The sequence below is a fragment of the Saccostrea echinata genome, unplaced genomic scaffold, assembly GCF_033153115.1.
Source record: "Saccostrea echinata isolate AGI-Se365-2 ecotype Australia unplaced genomic scaffold, CSIRO_AGI_Sech_v1 ptg000002l, whole genome shotgun sequence".
NCBI lineage: Eukaryota > Metazoa > Mollusca > Bivalvia > Ostreida > Ostreidae > Saccostrea > Saccostrea echinata.
In genome coordinates, this window is record NW_026889751.1 from 24,957,329 (window position 1) to 24,974,343 (window position 17,015).

Here is a 17,015-nt window from a genome sequence, read left to right on the forward strand (position 1 = left end):
GGTTAATGTTTTTGGAGCAGGTTAAAATTTTTGGAGCATGTCAAGGTTTTTGGAGCAGATCTTGTTTCCAAGTAACTATAAGTCCTATTTTGACCAAACTTGCAGGGATGATACATCTAAGGATGCACACTCTGGACTTGCTTCGGATGCTGGATCTGACCTACATTTTCTGGATGAGTGACAAGGTTATCGTTGTGAAAACAGTTCCCATTTCCAAGTAACCGTAATTCCTATTTTGACCAAACCTGCATGGATGATACACCTAAGGATGCACACTACCAGGCTTGCTTCAGATGCTGGATCTGCCCTACATTCTCCGGATGAGTGACCAGATTAAAGTTTTTGGAGCAGATCTCATTTCCAAGTAACTAGAAGTCCTATGTTGACCAAACTTGCAGGGATGATACATTTAAGGATGCACACTACTGGACTTGCTTCAGACACTGGATCTGACCTACATTTTCTGGATGAGTGACCAGGTTTAAGTTTTGGATAAGTCCATTCCCAAGTAACTGCAAGCCCTATCAGACCAAAATTGCATAAATGTTGCATCTAGGGATGAACACTGGATTATTAGTTCAGTGTGGGACTTTGCCTTATTTAAAGACACCATTTGTTGAGGTGAGCTCTGTAATCTCTTATTACCTATGTTTTCGGTGTGGTATTAATTTATGCTATGTGTGTGGTCACAAGTTTTCAAGAATTTCTGTGAAAATTTATTCCAGTGTGCCTTAAGTACATTCAAAAGCAAATATTGACAATCTAAGATACCCGTGTAAATTTCTACCCACAGATTAAAAAGAAATTGTCATGCCACCGAATTATGACGAAAAAAGGATGTTTTCAGTAGTTTAAAAATGAGTATGAAATCATTATTAATATTGACAAGTGATATCAGTGAACTTTTTTGTATAACAGTCAAAAGATTGCAGTGTACTGTTTAGCTACCTCAAGGTCAACAGATTCGGAACTAGACGGCAATTAACAGTACTAGTAATTGCAAGAAAAAGAGAAATTTGAATTGTTGACTTTTACTTACAAATAATATCACTACGTTGTGGGTTTTTCAACTGATTCAGGTCTATCATTGCAGCGAGGACCTCTGATAATCATTGCACTAAGGACCTCTGATTAATGATAGTATTTTGTCAACATTACTAGTACATGTACTGTGATTATTTGTACTTAACGAGACTGTTGTCTGAAATTATAACATAGAGAATATATCAGAATAATTGACTCACATCTAGTACAAGTGCATTGTAATCCATAGATACAAAGTTTAAGTAATAACTTATTTTTTTGATAATTTGATATTGTCATGATAAATGTAATATATAGTCATTCATCATTAAACCAGTTCTTCATCTCTAGGAGTGCTTCATCCAGCCAATCAACTAAGTTCTCGTTTTTGCTTTCCTGTTAATTATAAGCAGTACTTTAATTATTCATAGTATGTGTTCAGCAGGGTGACTCACTGAATAATTTGACAACATATAAGGAGGAAAATTATAAAAAAAAAATGCTTAATGCAATTATCCCAAGACCTTGAGAAGTTTGTTACACTTGTGTCCTCTTGGCCTGTTAGGTAAGTTAACATTCCGGTATGTATGTATTTATTCATGTATTACAATGTCGAAATATTCTACAGTGTTATTATGCAAAGAAAAGAAATACCTGAGACTAAGTTTGTCCTTATAGAACTATCAAATCACAGCAAAAGATGAGTAATTTCAGTTACCTTTTCTAAAATTTCTGAGATTCCACTGGTTTCTGTAGGTGTATGCTGCTGTTGCTGTAGGCTGTTCACTATTCTAAAATCTGAACCCAATGGTATGTTACTCAGAGTCTGTTCTTCAACATAAGCACACATCCTCAATTCATCATCCACCCCAGCAATATTCCACTCTTCCTCCGCCTCCATTACTGTGTGGAAATGATCTTCCATATTCATATTTTCAGGTTGACTGTACAAGTATTTGTCACTTTGACTAGGTGATTCTTCATTTTGAATAGGTGATTCTTCATTTTGAATAGGTGATAGATAAGCATACATGGACGAAATAGAATTCTCATCTTGAAGAATGGATTGATTCTCTTTTGAGCACTGCACACTGCAGAAATTAACTTTTTTAACAAGGTCCTGTTTAGGATATTTTACATCCTCTTCAAATGCACCATTATTATTGGTTTCATTGTTGTCTTTAACATCAACCTGAGGCTTCCTACCAGCTCTGCTGGCTTCTTGATCCCTCAGAATCTTATTCATGGATTTGGACATTTGTGCTCCCTCAAAAGAATCTGCTGTTGTGGAGACCAGAATATCTGTGGTAGTCGCAGTAGCCTCCCTTAGTTCTGGAAACCAGTTTAATCTCTCTAAGTCATCCTCATGAACTTGTATAAAGTCATTGTCTCCTGAAGGATCAGTTTCAGAGTTTCTAAATTCTGATTTGCTTGCAGGATCTAACACAGTTCTTTGAGGACCACAACTCTATATTGAAAATGAGGAATACAGTTAATTGTGTCATATTGCAAAAACCGAAATAAAGTTATCATCTGGATGGTAGCTCGGGTTCTGTTTGAGCTTTTTCAATGAAACATAAAGGAATGACTCTCTCAAACACAAGAAAGACCCTTATTGATTTTGAGGCCAAAAGATGAAAGTTCAAGGTCACACATTTATATATGTGGATCGATGAAATGATACACTTAAGTTTTTTGGATGATAAATGGATAGACCCAAATTAATACTGTAAAATTTCTTATTTTTGAGGGGTCAAATTTTCATGGCTTAATAAGGATGAATTACTGCTTCAAGGGGATTTGAATTGGTGGTAAAATGAGAACCACAGTACTGTAGTACACAATTATAACATTTTGTGGGGGATATAATTTAGTGGGTGTCTTCATTCCATGAAAAACAACGAAAATTAAACCCCCATGAAAATTGGTGATTTCACAGTATCCCCTGCTTTTAACAAAGTGGGGGAGAACAGAAAATACTAATTGCCTCAGATTCCATTGTCTCTATTGGTTGAAAAATTCCAAATGACTCAGAGATGTTCCAAAGCTTTTTACTCAGGGACACTTGTACAGACCCATCTTCTTCAACCTAGAGAAGAGAAAAAGTTCAGAAGTGTGCATTGTTTACGGATGACAATATCAAACATGAAAACAACTGCATCAGGAAGGGATGGAATGCAACAGAGGAGACCTGCAGGATTATTGAACACAGGATCCTGGAACTCTAATAAGATAATCTAATAAACTGAGTTATTTTTTCTAGCAGAAAATACTGATCTACCCAACCTAACTTCTGACCTCTCTATTAAAGTCTTTCCATTCAAAAACACCATCTTTCCTGGCAGGCTCCATATCTGTCACTTCCAAACATGGTTGCGGCACATATAATGTCATCCTCGCAAGCCAGAGGTCCTGAGTCAACATGTTGCCGTTGGACCCCTGGCATATTTCATTCAATATTTGTGGGCTGACTGTAGCGACGTTTTTCGGAAAAATTAGAAATCTTGATTGTTTTTCTTATCTCTCAACCAATCACATTAAGCCATTCTATGATAAACAACTTGTAACACGTGCATTTGAGGTGTCAACTGAATCCTTATCTAACTATTTATGAAAGCTTTAATTTGATTGGTGCTTCTCAATGAGAGAAGCAAGCCCACGAATATTGAATGAAATATGCCAGGGGTTCAACGGCAACGTGTTGACTCAGGACCTCTGGCTTGCGAGGATGATATAATGTTGACGGAAGAGGAAAAAAATGTGACGGAACAGAATAGAATACAAACCCAGGATTGTCCCTATGAATTGAAATAGTAGGGGACATTAAAAAAGTAGAAGGGGTTCTGGGGTTCGATCCTCCTCTAACAGGGGATTGAGGGGGAATATCAGAGTAACCAAGGGATTATACGTTATTATTGGTGGGGAAATTCCCTGGCCCCCGGGTCTTAGGGACAACCCTGCAAACTTACTTATTAAGCTTCCTGTCCATCAGCCAATAAAGGATTTACTACAGGAAGATTGAATAAGTTACCTCTAGCAGTTGATAGCACTTTCTGCGGAACTGTTCACAAGATGATCTCAGCACAACATTAGATATGGACTTTGAGATGTTTGAAATGGCTTGGCTGTACAGCAAGGTTGTCTGAAATGGAGTTCATTGAAAGTCATTGCTAGAATACACTTCATTATAGAAGGAAATCATCATTAAACACCATTTTAAAATAATTATCGATAACTTTGTCTTTTGAATATTTTAAATCTCAGATATGAAAAAAAAATTATTTTTATCTCCAGTCAAACTTATGCATTGGTAACTTATGCATTGGTAATGTGCATGTTTAATCTATCCCTCTCACGGTCTATCATTCAACAGTTTGCTACCCTTGCTACAGTCTTTCTGATTTACATAAATCTTGGTATGAGATAAGACTATTAAAATAAGATACACATAGTATGACTCATTTACTGGTGAGCTTTATGGACTATGGTGCACTTTACAAAAACTAGAAAGAGGAACATTTTGGAAACATATAACAGTTTATTTTACTTCAGTCGCTATATGTTTATTGAAAGCAAAACAAAAACAAAACTCAATATACAGATTAGGTAACTAATTGATATAGTCTATCTGGGTGATTTATTGAAGCAGATCAAAAATGTATTAAAGAAGTAGCATTTTTAACATATTATTTTACTTTAAAACCTTGGGAACATCCTTTAAAGTAATAATTTAAAAAAAAGTACAAAAAATATATGTACCCTTATTTAAATGAAGTGACCTTGTTTATCAGGTTTTGTTGAAATCAGACTAAAACTGCATGTACAAGGAATAGAAGTTTAAAAAGTATTCACAGACAGATGATTGAAGGACAGAAACACAGTGTCAATTTAATGCATAATAGGTCTAACCAGTAGAGCTAAGAATAGTAGAAGAGTACAGTATACAAGATTTTCTTTCCTAAGCTTTTGAAATCAGGTTTTGAAATGTATACTGTTTTGAAAATCTTATGGGATTAGTCAAAAGAGCTCTAAGTTAGATCAATTTGGTCACATTACAACTGAACTAGGGTGCATTTGTACTTACAAGCCCTTTTTGTTCTAAACACACCTTTTCGTCATCTGCAGATCTGACAGGGGTAACAATTTTATCAATTACAAATTCCAAGGAGGCTTTTATCTTTTCTTCATAGATTTTCATCCACTTCACACTATTCTTTCTCAACCAAAAAACAGCATCTTTTGGAAAAGTAGAGCCAATATAAATTTTAAAATAATAATAAAAAAATAATCAATTTAAAAAAAAAAAAACTGAACTTAACTATATCTTGCTTGATAAATATAGCATGCCTCATACCCATTTTCCTTTCAGAACTGCAGAGGTTTTTAACATCCATAAAACCATAAAGTGACAAAACAAAACAGGATTGTTCCCTTATGGCTCTCACAGGTAAAAATTCATGGCACTGAAGGTGAGCTGTAATACAGACAATTGTATTGAAAATAATTGTGAGACAGGGCTCACTCATTCACATATTATTTGCATAGGTAGAATAAAATTCTGTCTTTGACTGAGAGGATCCTGGTCTTGGCACCAATTTTATTAATAATGTAGAACAGATGATTATCAATTATCAGACCAGAGCTGAAATTCATGACCACATTGATTTCATCAGTATATAAAAACATTTTTTAATATAAAGAGAAAACATAAGATGCAAAGTATTTACTTTTAGACTGTATTGAGTTTTCCGCTACTGGATGTATTCCATACTTTGTCCACTTTACAAGGCTCAAAACTTTCATCGGATTAATTGCATCCCCAGTGTCGTACAGTGGTATATTTCCAGGACCATACCAAGAAAGCTTTGATGTCAGATATCAACAAACAATTGAAAAGGGATTTGTCAATAATTATAATCTAGTGCACTTACATCCATTGGATCTGTAGGCAGACTATACCTCTTAATTTGGTTAAAAAGAATTAAAGACAAACAGGATTATTTTAAATTTTGATTTTCAAAAAATAGAAATACCATCACTAGAGAGGGTGTGTTTGTTTCACTGTAACACACTGTCTTAAATCCAGATATGTAAAGTTGGAAAGTCATATCTGGCTCATCAAGAAGGTTAGGAAGATCCTCCATGTTACCACTTACAATACTGGGAGACAAAGATGATGGGACATATTGTGTATCTCTGAAAAAATATTAGTAAGTCAAAATGAAGAACAAAACAAATGTCAAGAACAAACAAACAAACAAACAATCTTTTGCTGCAAAAGATTGAATTAAGTCTGTCTTAATCTTGTGGATATCTTAAATCTTAAGGTGTTAATATTTTTTTTGTTTTGTCTTTATTTATCTGTAAACTAAAATTTGAAATAAAATAAAGATGAGATCTGAGCTAAATAACCTTTCATTTTTTTCTGGCTAAAAAAGTGCATTTAAAGCTCACTTTAGTATATAAACTGTGTCTTTTGATAAAGAATATCCCTTCTCTGGAAGATCTTCAATCATATTCTGCCTAAGCAACCACAATAAAAAATATATCTATATTAAGAGATAAATTCAGCTGTAGAAATACTTGGATGTTTCCCCCTTTTTCTATACATTAAATTTTAACTACTGGGAACTAAAAGAATCCTGATTTATTCACTTATGCCAGAAAAATATCTTAGTTATGGTTCTACTAAGTATTTCAATGAAATATCAAGGTTTTGTTCTCATAGAGATAAGAATTTGTATTTTTAGAAATAATTTAAACTAACATGCTATAACATATTTTATTTTCTGCTGCCTCCTGTTATAGTACATGTATTTACATAAAAGCAGGTACATGTATAAACCTTATGTCAAAGATGCAGTCATTTTCGTGAACTGTGAGAGATAATCCAAAGGATGCCTGTTAAAAAATCAAAATAAATGTGACTTAGAAAGACACTCATTTTTTTGTCGTTCTCCATCCTTCAACTAGAATTCGACGAATTTAACAATAAATTGAATGTTTATATAATTCATAAACTTTAATTTTTACAAGGTATTTGAAAAGGGTAAATCATAAATTCATATAAGGAATTATTTTCACCTTAGAACATAGACTTATTTGTTTCATGTAATGGTAAAGTTTTTTTGCTTGCAACATCATGGCACCCTTACTTTGAAATACCTTAAAAAAAAATAAAAGATGGGCATAAATTAATGTTTATTTTACAAACTCATACTATCAATCCTAGTGCAATAAATCAATATTGCAATTATGTTTTTCGTGCAAAATTTGTCGAACTTTCAAATTGCGTTGAATTATCTTGATCATATATGATAATATTCCCTTCCCTTGAATATAGCAGAAACCTAATTGAAGTCATCTGGACGTGTTTATACCCTGATGTGTAGTACTGTGCCAGATGTTCTTTTCATATTTGGTTTTGTCTTGCTCTTAGTACATTTCAATCCATAACCATCATTTTCAGACATCAAGAAATAACTTCTCCTTGTCAGGGTGCCATCTTCACTGTAACTTAAACTTAAATGGCTCTCATTCTCTAGGGATTGCATTTCGACGACAAGGCTTGCAAAAGTCTGAAGATAATTTCCTTAAACGATAGACAATACAAAGAAAATGATAAAATTTAAGATTTTTTTTTTAAATTAATAATTAATTAATATAATGAAACCTTTGACCCCCCCCCCCCCCCAATGGATTACATAAAATATAGGTTTATGTTTTGATTCAATGCATATTTATACTTGTAAAAGTGTGTACAAAAATTACTGAACCACTCACCATAACTTGAAAAGAGGGTTTCAATGCAGAAATGTCTACTGCAGATGACTATTAAAAAGAGGTAGAATTTTTAAGCATTTCATCAGCTTTTTAAAAAAAAAAAATGGAGAAATATTTAAATTCAAGATTTTAATACAACACCTATATACTGATTCAACATTAGAAAATGATTAAAAACCAGAAAAGAAAAGAGAAGGATTACGTTTGATGAGGAAAATCAGATTGTCAAAATGATGTTCAGTTGATGACTTAATCTGAACGTTAATGGACAGGTCTGGTGTTTCTTGATGTAGGACAAGCAGCAACTCTGTGATCTGGAAAAAAGATCTTTTTAACCCACCAAAGCTGAGAGGGAATCTACAAATATACTTCAATTGATGATATTTTTTAAAATTTAAAAAGGAGGTATAATCAAAAGAACTTCATATCACAAAATTAAAATGATCAGAAAAGAAAAAAATGGTTTTAAAAAACTTTAACTTTTTACATGAATGTTATGCTTTAAAAAACTTGACAAACTTGACTTGGTAAAATACTTGAAAGGGGGGGGGGGGGAGTATGGGAGGGGTGAGAAACCAATGGCACAAAATGATGGGAGGGGTATAAAAAAATAAGCCCCCATGCCACGGCTGCTCCTCTCAGAATCCATATTAAGGCCATCTAGTTGTCTACAGTGTTACACTTTTTCTACTTTAACCCAAGTCGTAAGTTTTGCATCTATTTTCATATGCTTTACTGCTTAAGTAGTCCGAAATATCTGACGTTTACCAGGCTTTTTTTTATGATTTTGATATTTTATGTGCCAGGAAAACTTTCCTGGCACGTAAAATATCAAAATCGTGAAAAAGCCTGGAAAACGTCAGGTATTTCGGACTACTGCTTAAGTAGAAAGATAAAGTGCTTCTTTTATGATAGATATTACAAACATCAGTATGTACATGCAAGACTTAATAGCGATTCTCTGTAACCACTTAAACTTCTTTGCCACGCATGGTCACCGATTTTGATGAAACTTTGCCCATTATTACAACTTGACACAAGAAACATATATCAAATAAAATTTCGTTGCTATGTGTCTTGGTTGCCATGATAACAGCCAGAAAAGTTGGAAAAATTGAGATTTTCAGCTACTTTGAATATTTATTAAGCCTTAATAAAGAATAAGAATAATAAACAAACCATTCTCCCCAAAACCTGACACCTTGTTGCCACTTATGCTATAAAGAAACTATTTAGAATTTATCTCTAAGTAAGTGGTAACCATGGGTACATTTGGAATACATTCTAGATGCTGAAAAATGCAGAAAAACGCTCAATATTCACTAATGATAGGTGTTAAATGATCAAACTCAATCAACAACCTAATAAAAAACAATAAAAATATTTGACCTTAAGTAATTAGGTATTGGCAATATTATTCTAAAAATAACTTTTATGGTTGCCATGGTAACACAGTGTTACTATCCAAAATGTGTTGCTAAGATTGGGTTAATGCTACTATCTTCAGGAAAAATCATAAATTTCATGACTGGCACATATACATCCTTAGGACCTTGCAACACCGACAACATAAGAAAAATTGGGATTAATTGTTACTTTGCAGTGTAACCATGGAAACAATGTACCAGTAGTTTAAAGTGATATTTTTTTGCTGCCTTAGGAATTTACTTACCTTTTATTCAAGAAACATATTATTTGACTCACCTTGAATAGTACTTATCTGGTAAAACTAAAGTTGAATATCATATATTGATAACGTTTGTTGAAAAATACAACACTGTTGCTATGGTAACCAAGAAGGGAAAATGTCCAATTTTGTTAATTTTATATCAATATTAAACCCTATGTGCCAGCTTTTTGCATCCAGTTAGAGATTGGGTGGCAGTCAAAATTGAAAGTCAGGTTAGTTGTTCATATTTACCAATCATAAAAGATTTGGGAATCTACATACAAGGGTACGTATCCAAGGAAACAGAATATTTTTCAGATTTTTATGCATATTTTTTCGGCTTATTTCCATAGCAACGCTCTATTTAAAGAATTGAATTTGAATTTTTTGAAATGTGAGAATTAGGGTCACATGAACATCTTTAAAAATTGATCATTTGTTATATAGAAATATGCTTTTTAAAAAGATAGGATTAAATTTAATCACTAAGAGAGTAAATTTAAAATCCTTTCTTGGTATTAAAACCATGGCAACCATTGCCAACCTATAAGAAATATCATATTTGTCCTTGGTATATGTTACAAGGATATTTTGTCTATTATTTGCTTGCATTTCAACCTATATTTTTTTTTATTCTTAAGTGTATGACTTTATAAAATTAAATGAGCAAAATCATTACTTTTGAATACCTTGTTTCCATAGTAACGTATGGAGTAGTTGATTTACCAAACATGTTTATCATGCATTTAAGACATCAGGCCTTCAACTTTCAGAAACAATCATTGCCACTTGTTTGCTTTGCTGCAAACGTTAACTGTGGGACTCTGAACATGTTGAAAAATGCCATTTTTCAAACTTTAGGACATGTTGCCATGGTAACCATGACACGTAGCAACCAATTTCTGCCTGATTTGAGTTTACGGTATCAAAGACTTTTATCATAGAGAGTTTGGAGAAATTCTGAGACTATGCGTGCCACAGCTTCTATATAAAAGTTCAAGTCGTTACAGAGAATGGCTCTTAATTCCCATCTCCATATCAAATTTTATTTCTTGTACTGTGTCAGTGTTTTTCACCTATGTTTCAAAAGCAGCTTTTCCCTCCATTTTGGGAATAATTTTACATTGAAATATGTTAAAACTAATTGGAAAAATATCGTGAATTTTTTGTGGAAATGACCACATTTCCTAATGGAAGTTGTTACTGTATTCAGTGACATCACAGGGGCTTGCTACCGGCGTGTAATAATTATTTATTTTAAAAAATCATATACGGTAATACTAAAACATTAGTTTTAGTATTATCGTATATGATTTTCATAATAAATAATTATTACACGCTGGGAGCAAGTCCCTGTGGTGACATGGAAAAACACAAACATATAGATATGCAATTAAAGTAATACCTCAGCCAGCCCATGCACACATTTCAAATTGTGTGCAGCATTCATGATTCGTGTAAAAGTCTAATCAATAACTGAGTGATGTATTTCCTTCCATATTTTAGAATTCACGGAACAGGCGATTTGTTGACATTCGTATTTTCCCGCAGGATCAACATTTTCGTAATTCCGATCCCGATGCAAAAGCACGGGCACTTGTTTCGGTAATAAATTTTTTAACCCATAGTATATAATTACGAAAATGTTGATCCTGCGGGAAAATACGAATGTCAACAAATCGCCTGTTCCGTGAATACTAAAATATCATTATTCCCCCCAAATACATGACTAAATCTAGCAAAATTACTTTAGAGATCCTCTAGCGTTATACGCTAAAACTAAAGAGTTCTACATCTTATGTGTGGACCTTTAATGCAGTTTTACTCTAATAGAGGATCTGAGCTCTAAAAATATACAGGATACTACTCGATTTGTAATCAATTCATTATCATTTTATTGGACCAAAATAAATGAACCGAGAACTTAATTTTGATGCATTTTAAGTAAGCAACCTTGATCAATGAAAACTTTGTTAACTTTGAAATTTTTCGCGGGGGGGGGGGGGGGGGAGGGGGGATAATGGGTAGAACTCTGTGATGAAAATGAAGATAAACTCAATAACAAATATCATTAGTGTAAAGAGGATCATCAAACAGATGTTTAAAGAATCTCTGTTTCAAAAAGTGATATTTTATAGGGGTTTTGTTTGTTTAATATATTAATTTTGTGTGTGTGTGTTGTTGTTTTTTTTTTTTCATTTAATGTTTTTTCCCCCTTTTGTTTGTTTGTTTATTATTTGTTTTTGAAAGGTAATGCGATTTCACCCAACACATCCATCCTTTCCGATTGTCTTAAAAGAGATGGGCAATTCAGGACAAAGAAAACCTGGCATCCTTCAAACTGTAATCTGTTATTTCCTTTTGCCAATACTTCCCTCAGCGGAAGTTTATTCTGTTGGAAATGGGAGGGGGTAAAGAAAAATATGTCATGTTTATAATACCCAGTACTGACGTATATTTTCTTTTTGAGAATTACAAATGCACTGCTTTTATTTATTTATTTATTTATTTATTTATTTATTTATTTATTTATTTATTTGAAGGGACCGACCATTTGATTTTGAAAGGGGGTAATGGTGGCAGAATTTGGGGGAAAAAATAGTATATCCTTGAAAAATGTAGAAAATGAATAATCTGTCCTTTACTGGGAAGAAAATAAATAATCTGACCTTGACAGGCGGTACATTTACCCCTTCTCCCCTACCCCTTCTCACAAAATAGTTTTCGACTTTGGGTAGACCCCCTACTTTTTTGGCTTGTCAACTTTTCTTCTTGTTGAAAATGGAAATAAATATTCTGTCTTGCGAGGACCTGAAAATCTGATTCGATAATACCCCCCCCCCCCTTTCAGAGTCAAATGATCGTCCCCTTATTAAGGTGGTAGCACGCTTATTTCTTAAATGGAACACATTATATAACCCACCGTGGCATCGTTCTCATCTTGATAACTATTTATATACACTTTCTTTCCTGTAAATAGTCATAACCAGCCAAGGAAACTCTATACTGTCGATTTGAAGACCGAGTCAGAAAGGGAAAGGGGGGGGGGGGGGCGAAAAGCATATTATTTTATTGTGACATCTCTCCCTTCATTTTTTGGGAAATTCGAGCCTCATAAGCAATACTTTCCCCTTTAAACTGGCTGTATTTAAAAAATATTCCTTCATTGTTTTTAATATGGGAACATTCGAACATGGTTATATACACATTTAGCATCCAGTTTAAATTGTGTCAATTTTTTGTGTAAGTGTCTGGAACACACACACACCCTCTCCTTTCAAAAAAAAAACAAACCAAAAAAACAAAAAACAAAACAAAAACTGAATATAGTTTTTAACTTTATTTTTGTAGAGAGGATGATACTCATTTGCAATTTATGTTATTGTTCAAATCACTTTTCCTATTTGTGAAACCTTAGTTCATCCAGTTTTATATCTATGCATACATGTATATCCCAACTCAAGCACAAAAACATACCAAAAAAAAAAAAAAAAAAAAATTGGTGAAAAAAATCAAATACATAGACATGTACATTTTTTCCCCCTGAAAAATCATGTTGATGAAAAACTCATTCAAATTTAAAATAATTTATTTCCTGAAATTTATGTCAAGAACATGAAGTAACATATTACATAACAAGCCCATTTTAAATTTTCAATGCAGAATTTTTCAACACATATTGAAATAAATAATAAATTTACACATTGGCACTTTATTTTATAGATCTCTACTTTGTTAAAGCCTTTCCTTAATTTGCATGTCACTGAGTTGTAAGGAATCAGAAAACAGCACAATAATAATTAAAAAGTTTATATATTTTTTTCACTTTATCAAGTCAATTTAGTCTATAGCACAGTAGACGTCAAATTTGAGCTGGAATGTTTTTATGAGTACGCAAGTGAAATTCAGTTTCTCATGAATCTCCTTCATCGTCGGCTTCTTCACGAATAACAGGTATACCTAAAAATAAAAATGTCAAGTTAAATTATATCACTTTCAAGTTGTATTGATATGAATGCTTAAAAACAAATACAATTTTTTTTTTGGGGGGGGGGGGGGGAATTTCAATGGTACTTTTGGGTCATTTCAATGATACAAAAATTGTGTGAATAAAATATGTAAAATTATAAGAAAAAAAATTGATTAGAATCTTTTGGACTTAATATTTCTCAAAGTGATTTGAGAGCATATAAATTTGGTGTTAAGTTGATTTGTTTTATTTCAACCCCCCCCCCCCCCAAAAAAAATTGTGGACATTCTATAGCAATACGAGTGTACATTAAAATTCTTCAGATGGAGCAAGCTATTAAATAAGGGTGAAAATATTTCAAATCAGTCACATAAAATATAAATGAAAAACATAGTTAGCAGCATCTCTCAACACCACATTGAAATATATAAACTTTTTGTAAAATAGGGGAAAAAATTGAATTCTAAAATCTCGACAATGCTCAGTTTAAATAGCCAACAATTTAAATACATCTGCCATTCTAACATTGTAACAGACTTCTTCTAGATATATATGTCACATTATATTGATGTTTATCCTTTTCAATAATGTTGCATAATCCATGACATAATACAAACCATCGAGTTTTTTCAATTTGGGGAGTTTCTTGGCAACGTTGTCTCTGTAAGTTCCCTCCCCAGACTCTTTTTCCTCTAGGGGATTCCCAACAAACACTAACTCTTCTAACACAGGTAAATCTGCCTATTTGTTAAAATAAATCATATTGTGTATATACATTTGGATACAGTACCAGAGAAAGAAGGCAAAAAAAATAGAGAGATTTTAATTAAGAGTAGCTCAATGGCCTAAAAAAAAAAATTCACAATTGTTTAAAAATTTAGTACTGTAGATTCCTAAATATACACAAGGAATTAATTATCGCGTAATTACGCGAGAAGCACCACTCAAAAATAAAATTACTCGCTTTTATTTTTGTGGTGCTGAAATCAATGTAAAGTCCCTTGATCAACCGTCCTCTCGCGAATTATTGTTCTCGCAATTTGACGTTGAAGAGCCATTTCGCGATAATAAGTACTCGCGAAATATAAGGAATCTACAGTATTTCATCCTATGAGGGAGGAAGTGGGGGTTACATCTACTCACCAATTTGCCAAACTCATTGCTGTCTTTGACTTGGTTATTTGACATATATAGGACCTGAAAAATTTAAACACATGTTCATCTCTATTTCCTGTATCTGTTTGTTGAACTTATTTATTAGTTTAACTAAATATGAACTCGTATGTTTTATTTAAAACAAAAGCATAATATTTAGTTGAAATCTGACCTTTAATCTTTTAAGGACGTTGATGCCTTTTAACTTTTCAATTAAGTTATATGAAATCCAGAGTTCCTCCAGTGTGTCACCAACAGCTTCCTAAAAGACAGATAAATATAGGTAAACATTAAAACCAAATGTAGGATTGGGTATTTGTGTAAAAAAAAAAAAAATACAGAATGTTGTGTTTTTCTTAGTTAGAAAAGAAGTCAAGGTATTAAAATGTTAAAAAAAAATAGAATGTCTGTATGGACTTCTGATTTTTTAACTTCATGAAGTCCACGGGGCCAGAGGAACTATAAGATAAATTATACCCCAGTATAAATGTAGATGTAAAGGGGTATATTGTGTATACATGTATACTGAAATTGGCTTCTTTCATGAAAAAAGTCCACTTACCAGACCTGTGAGAGATTTGATGTTGTTTCTTCCAAGAGATAAAATTTTAAGATTTTCTGAAAAATAAGATTGACATTTGTTTATTTTGTTCTCCATTTATTTCAGCAGTACTCTTCTTTGTATTTTATTATTTTTATAATTCATTAAAAATTAATTTAACTCTCAATATTCAAGGATTCTTTAAATTCTGAGTCTAAAAAAAATCAAAAAAAAAATTTAACATGGATGTAATTATAAACTATTGAATTGAATTTTCAATAAATATTTAACTTGTACTTACTCAAACCATTTAAGTTTGCAATCTTCTCAATACAGTTTGTAGATAATGACAGTTTCCTGAAAAAGTGATAATGTTCATTTATGTCAGATGCATTATTATCTTTTTTTTAATTTAAACATGATCTATTTGTCCTTCAAGGAAATAATAAAATAGCTAATGTCCTATAAAAATAAAGACACCAAAAAATATACAATATTTTCAAGTGATTTACAGTGTGAAATGTAAACAATTTTTTCAGCTCTATATGAATGTGACATATGAAACTTAGTTGAAGAAAAATCATAGGATAAACACAAATGAAATTTTAGAAATTTAACCTTTCAAAACACAACCCCCATTGTTTTCATTCTCTGTGATTTGGTATAAAATTGTGAATGCATTCAGAAACACCTGTTCTTCCTTATTTTGAGCTTACTAAAATTATAGCTAAAGAAGAGGACTTAATAAATGATTTGAGACATGTACTTACTCGCAACTTGCCAGTGTGGACAGAGAGGCATCCATTTTTTCAATGGGAGGAATCTGACCAAAAATTTTCACTTCTTTGGACTCTGAAGCTTTCTGTCCCATTTTCTCTTCCTGTCAGAATAATGATATTTCTGGTTTGAAAGTTAATATGTTTTAACTTCCTATTTCATTATATATGTATGTAAACAATTACTAAATAAGTTTATAAAATGTGATAAAAATATACAAAGGCATTTAATTAAGTAATAAAGTCTTGTCAGTGATCATAACACGAAATTATGTATGAATATTGCATAACAAGCTGCAAAAATAATTTAAAGGGTACAATTCAATGTAATTTTAATCATGTTTATCTAAAATTAATTTTTTTACATATATTTTGTTATATTTTTCAAAAGATTGTATCAATATATAGAGAAAATAGGGATTTACAGAGCCATATTAGCTACATGCACATGCCTGGGTACTAATGTGATGTCACAAATATACACAGTACAGACAGTTACGAAAATCTAAATGTTGTTAGCATACTTATGACCAGAAATTCAGATTCCATTTATATGAATATAATAAAAAAGCATGTATATTAAATTATGTTATCAAAATGCCAATTATTGATTGAATATCAAGGAATATATGCACACCCTTGTTCTTTGCACATATATGCTGATTTTCGAACAAAGATAGAAGTTTCAAATTAATAAATATTTCAAATTTAATAGTGTGTATTAAGAATTTTTATTCAATAAATTACATATATATTACCCATTTTTGGAGAGCCTCTTTAATCGTTGTTCCTTTCCCTGCCTACAAATGAAATGTGTGAAAATGTATGTAAATTGAAAATGTTTCAAAACAAGTTGAATTGTTGTTTTGAATATTATTCAGATCCTTTTTAATAATAAAAAGAAAGTTAAAGACAATTAAAATAAATCTACAGCAATTTGTTGTTAAAACATTATGCTTAAAAATATTCATAACAATACTTTTTCTTCAATGTAAACAACTTGCTGTACCCACCATTTTGAAGCTCTTTCTGTCGTCAAGGTGACAAGTGCGCGTCTGCTCAAATTTCTTTTTGGTTATTTTTAATCAGTGAAAGACA

General features: G+C 32.2%; 2 protein-coding genes across 2 annotated transcripts; both read right to left on the reverse strand.

The window, feature by feature from the left end:
• Window positions 1–1,298: 1,298 nt before the first annotated feature.
• On the reverse strand, window positions 1,299–10,938 carry LOC133178184 (uncharacterized). Its single transcript, XM_061312933.1, has 15 exons — window positions 10,881–10,938; window positions 8,009–8,120; window positions 7,807–7,854; window positions 7,404–7,615; window positions 7,108–7,188; window positions 6,869–6,924; window positions 6,478–6,546; window positions 6,057–6,219; window positions 5,751–5,886; window positions 5,378–5,497; window positions 5,132–5,259; window positions 4,055–4,165; window positions 3,011–3,112; window positions 1,742–2,491; window positions 1,299–1,419 (listed from the first exon to the last, which is right to left on the reverse strand). Exons 1-15 carry the CDS (start codon window positions 10,923–10,925, stop codon window positions 1,342–1,344), a joined length of 2,211 nt encoding a protein of 736 aa, XP_061168917.1. The 5' UTR covers window positions 10,926–10,938; the 3' UTR covers window positions 1,299–1,341.
• A 2,138-nt stretch (window positions 10,939–13,076) lies between these two features.
• Window positions 13,077–16,940, reverse strand: LOC133201901 (dynein axonemal light chain 1-like). The gene is made up of 9 exons (XM_061337695.1): window positions 16,931–16,940; window positions 16,676–16,717; window positions 15,912–16,021; window positions 15,443–15,498; window positions 15,163–15,218; window positions 14,773–14,862; window positions 14,589–14,642; window positions 14,063–14,186; window positions 13,077–13,435 (listed from the first exon to the last, which is right to left on the reverse strand). The coding sequence occupies exons 1-9, from the start codon at window positions 16,931–16,933 to the stop codon at window positions 13,389–13,391; spliced, it is 582 nt and encodes a 193-aa protein (XP_061193679.1). The 5' UTR covers window positions 16,934–16,940; the 3' UTR covers window positions 13,077–13,388.
• Window positions 16,941–17,015: the final 75 nt, after the last annotated feature.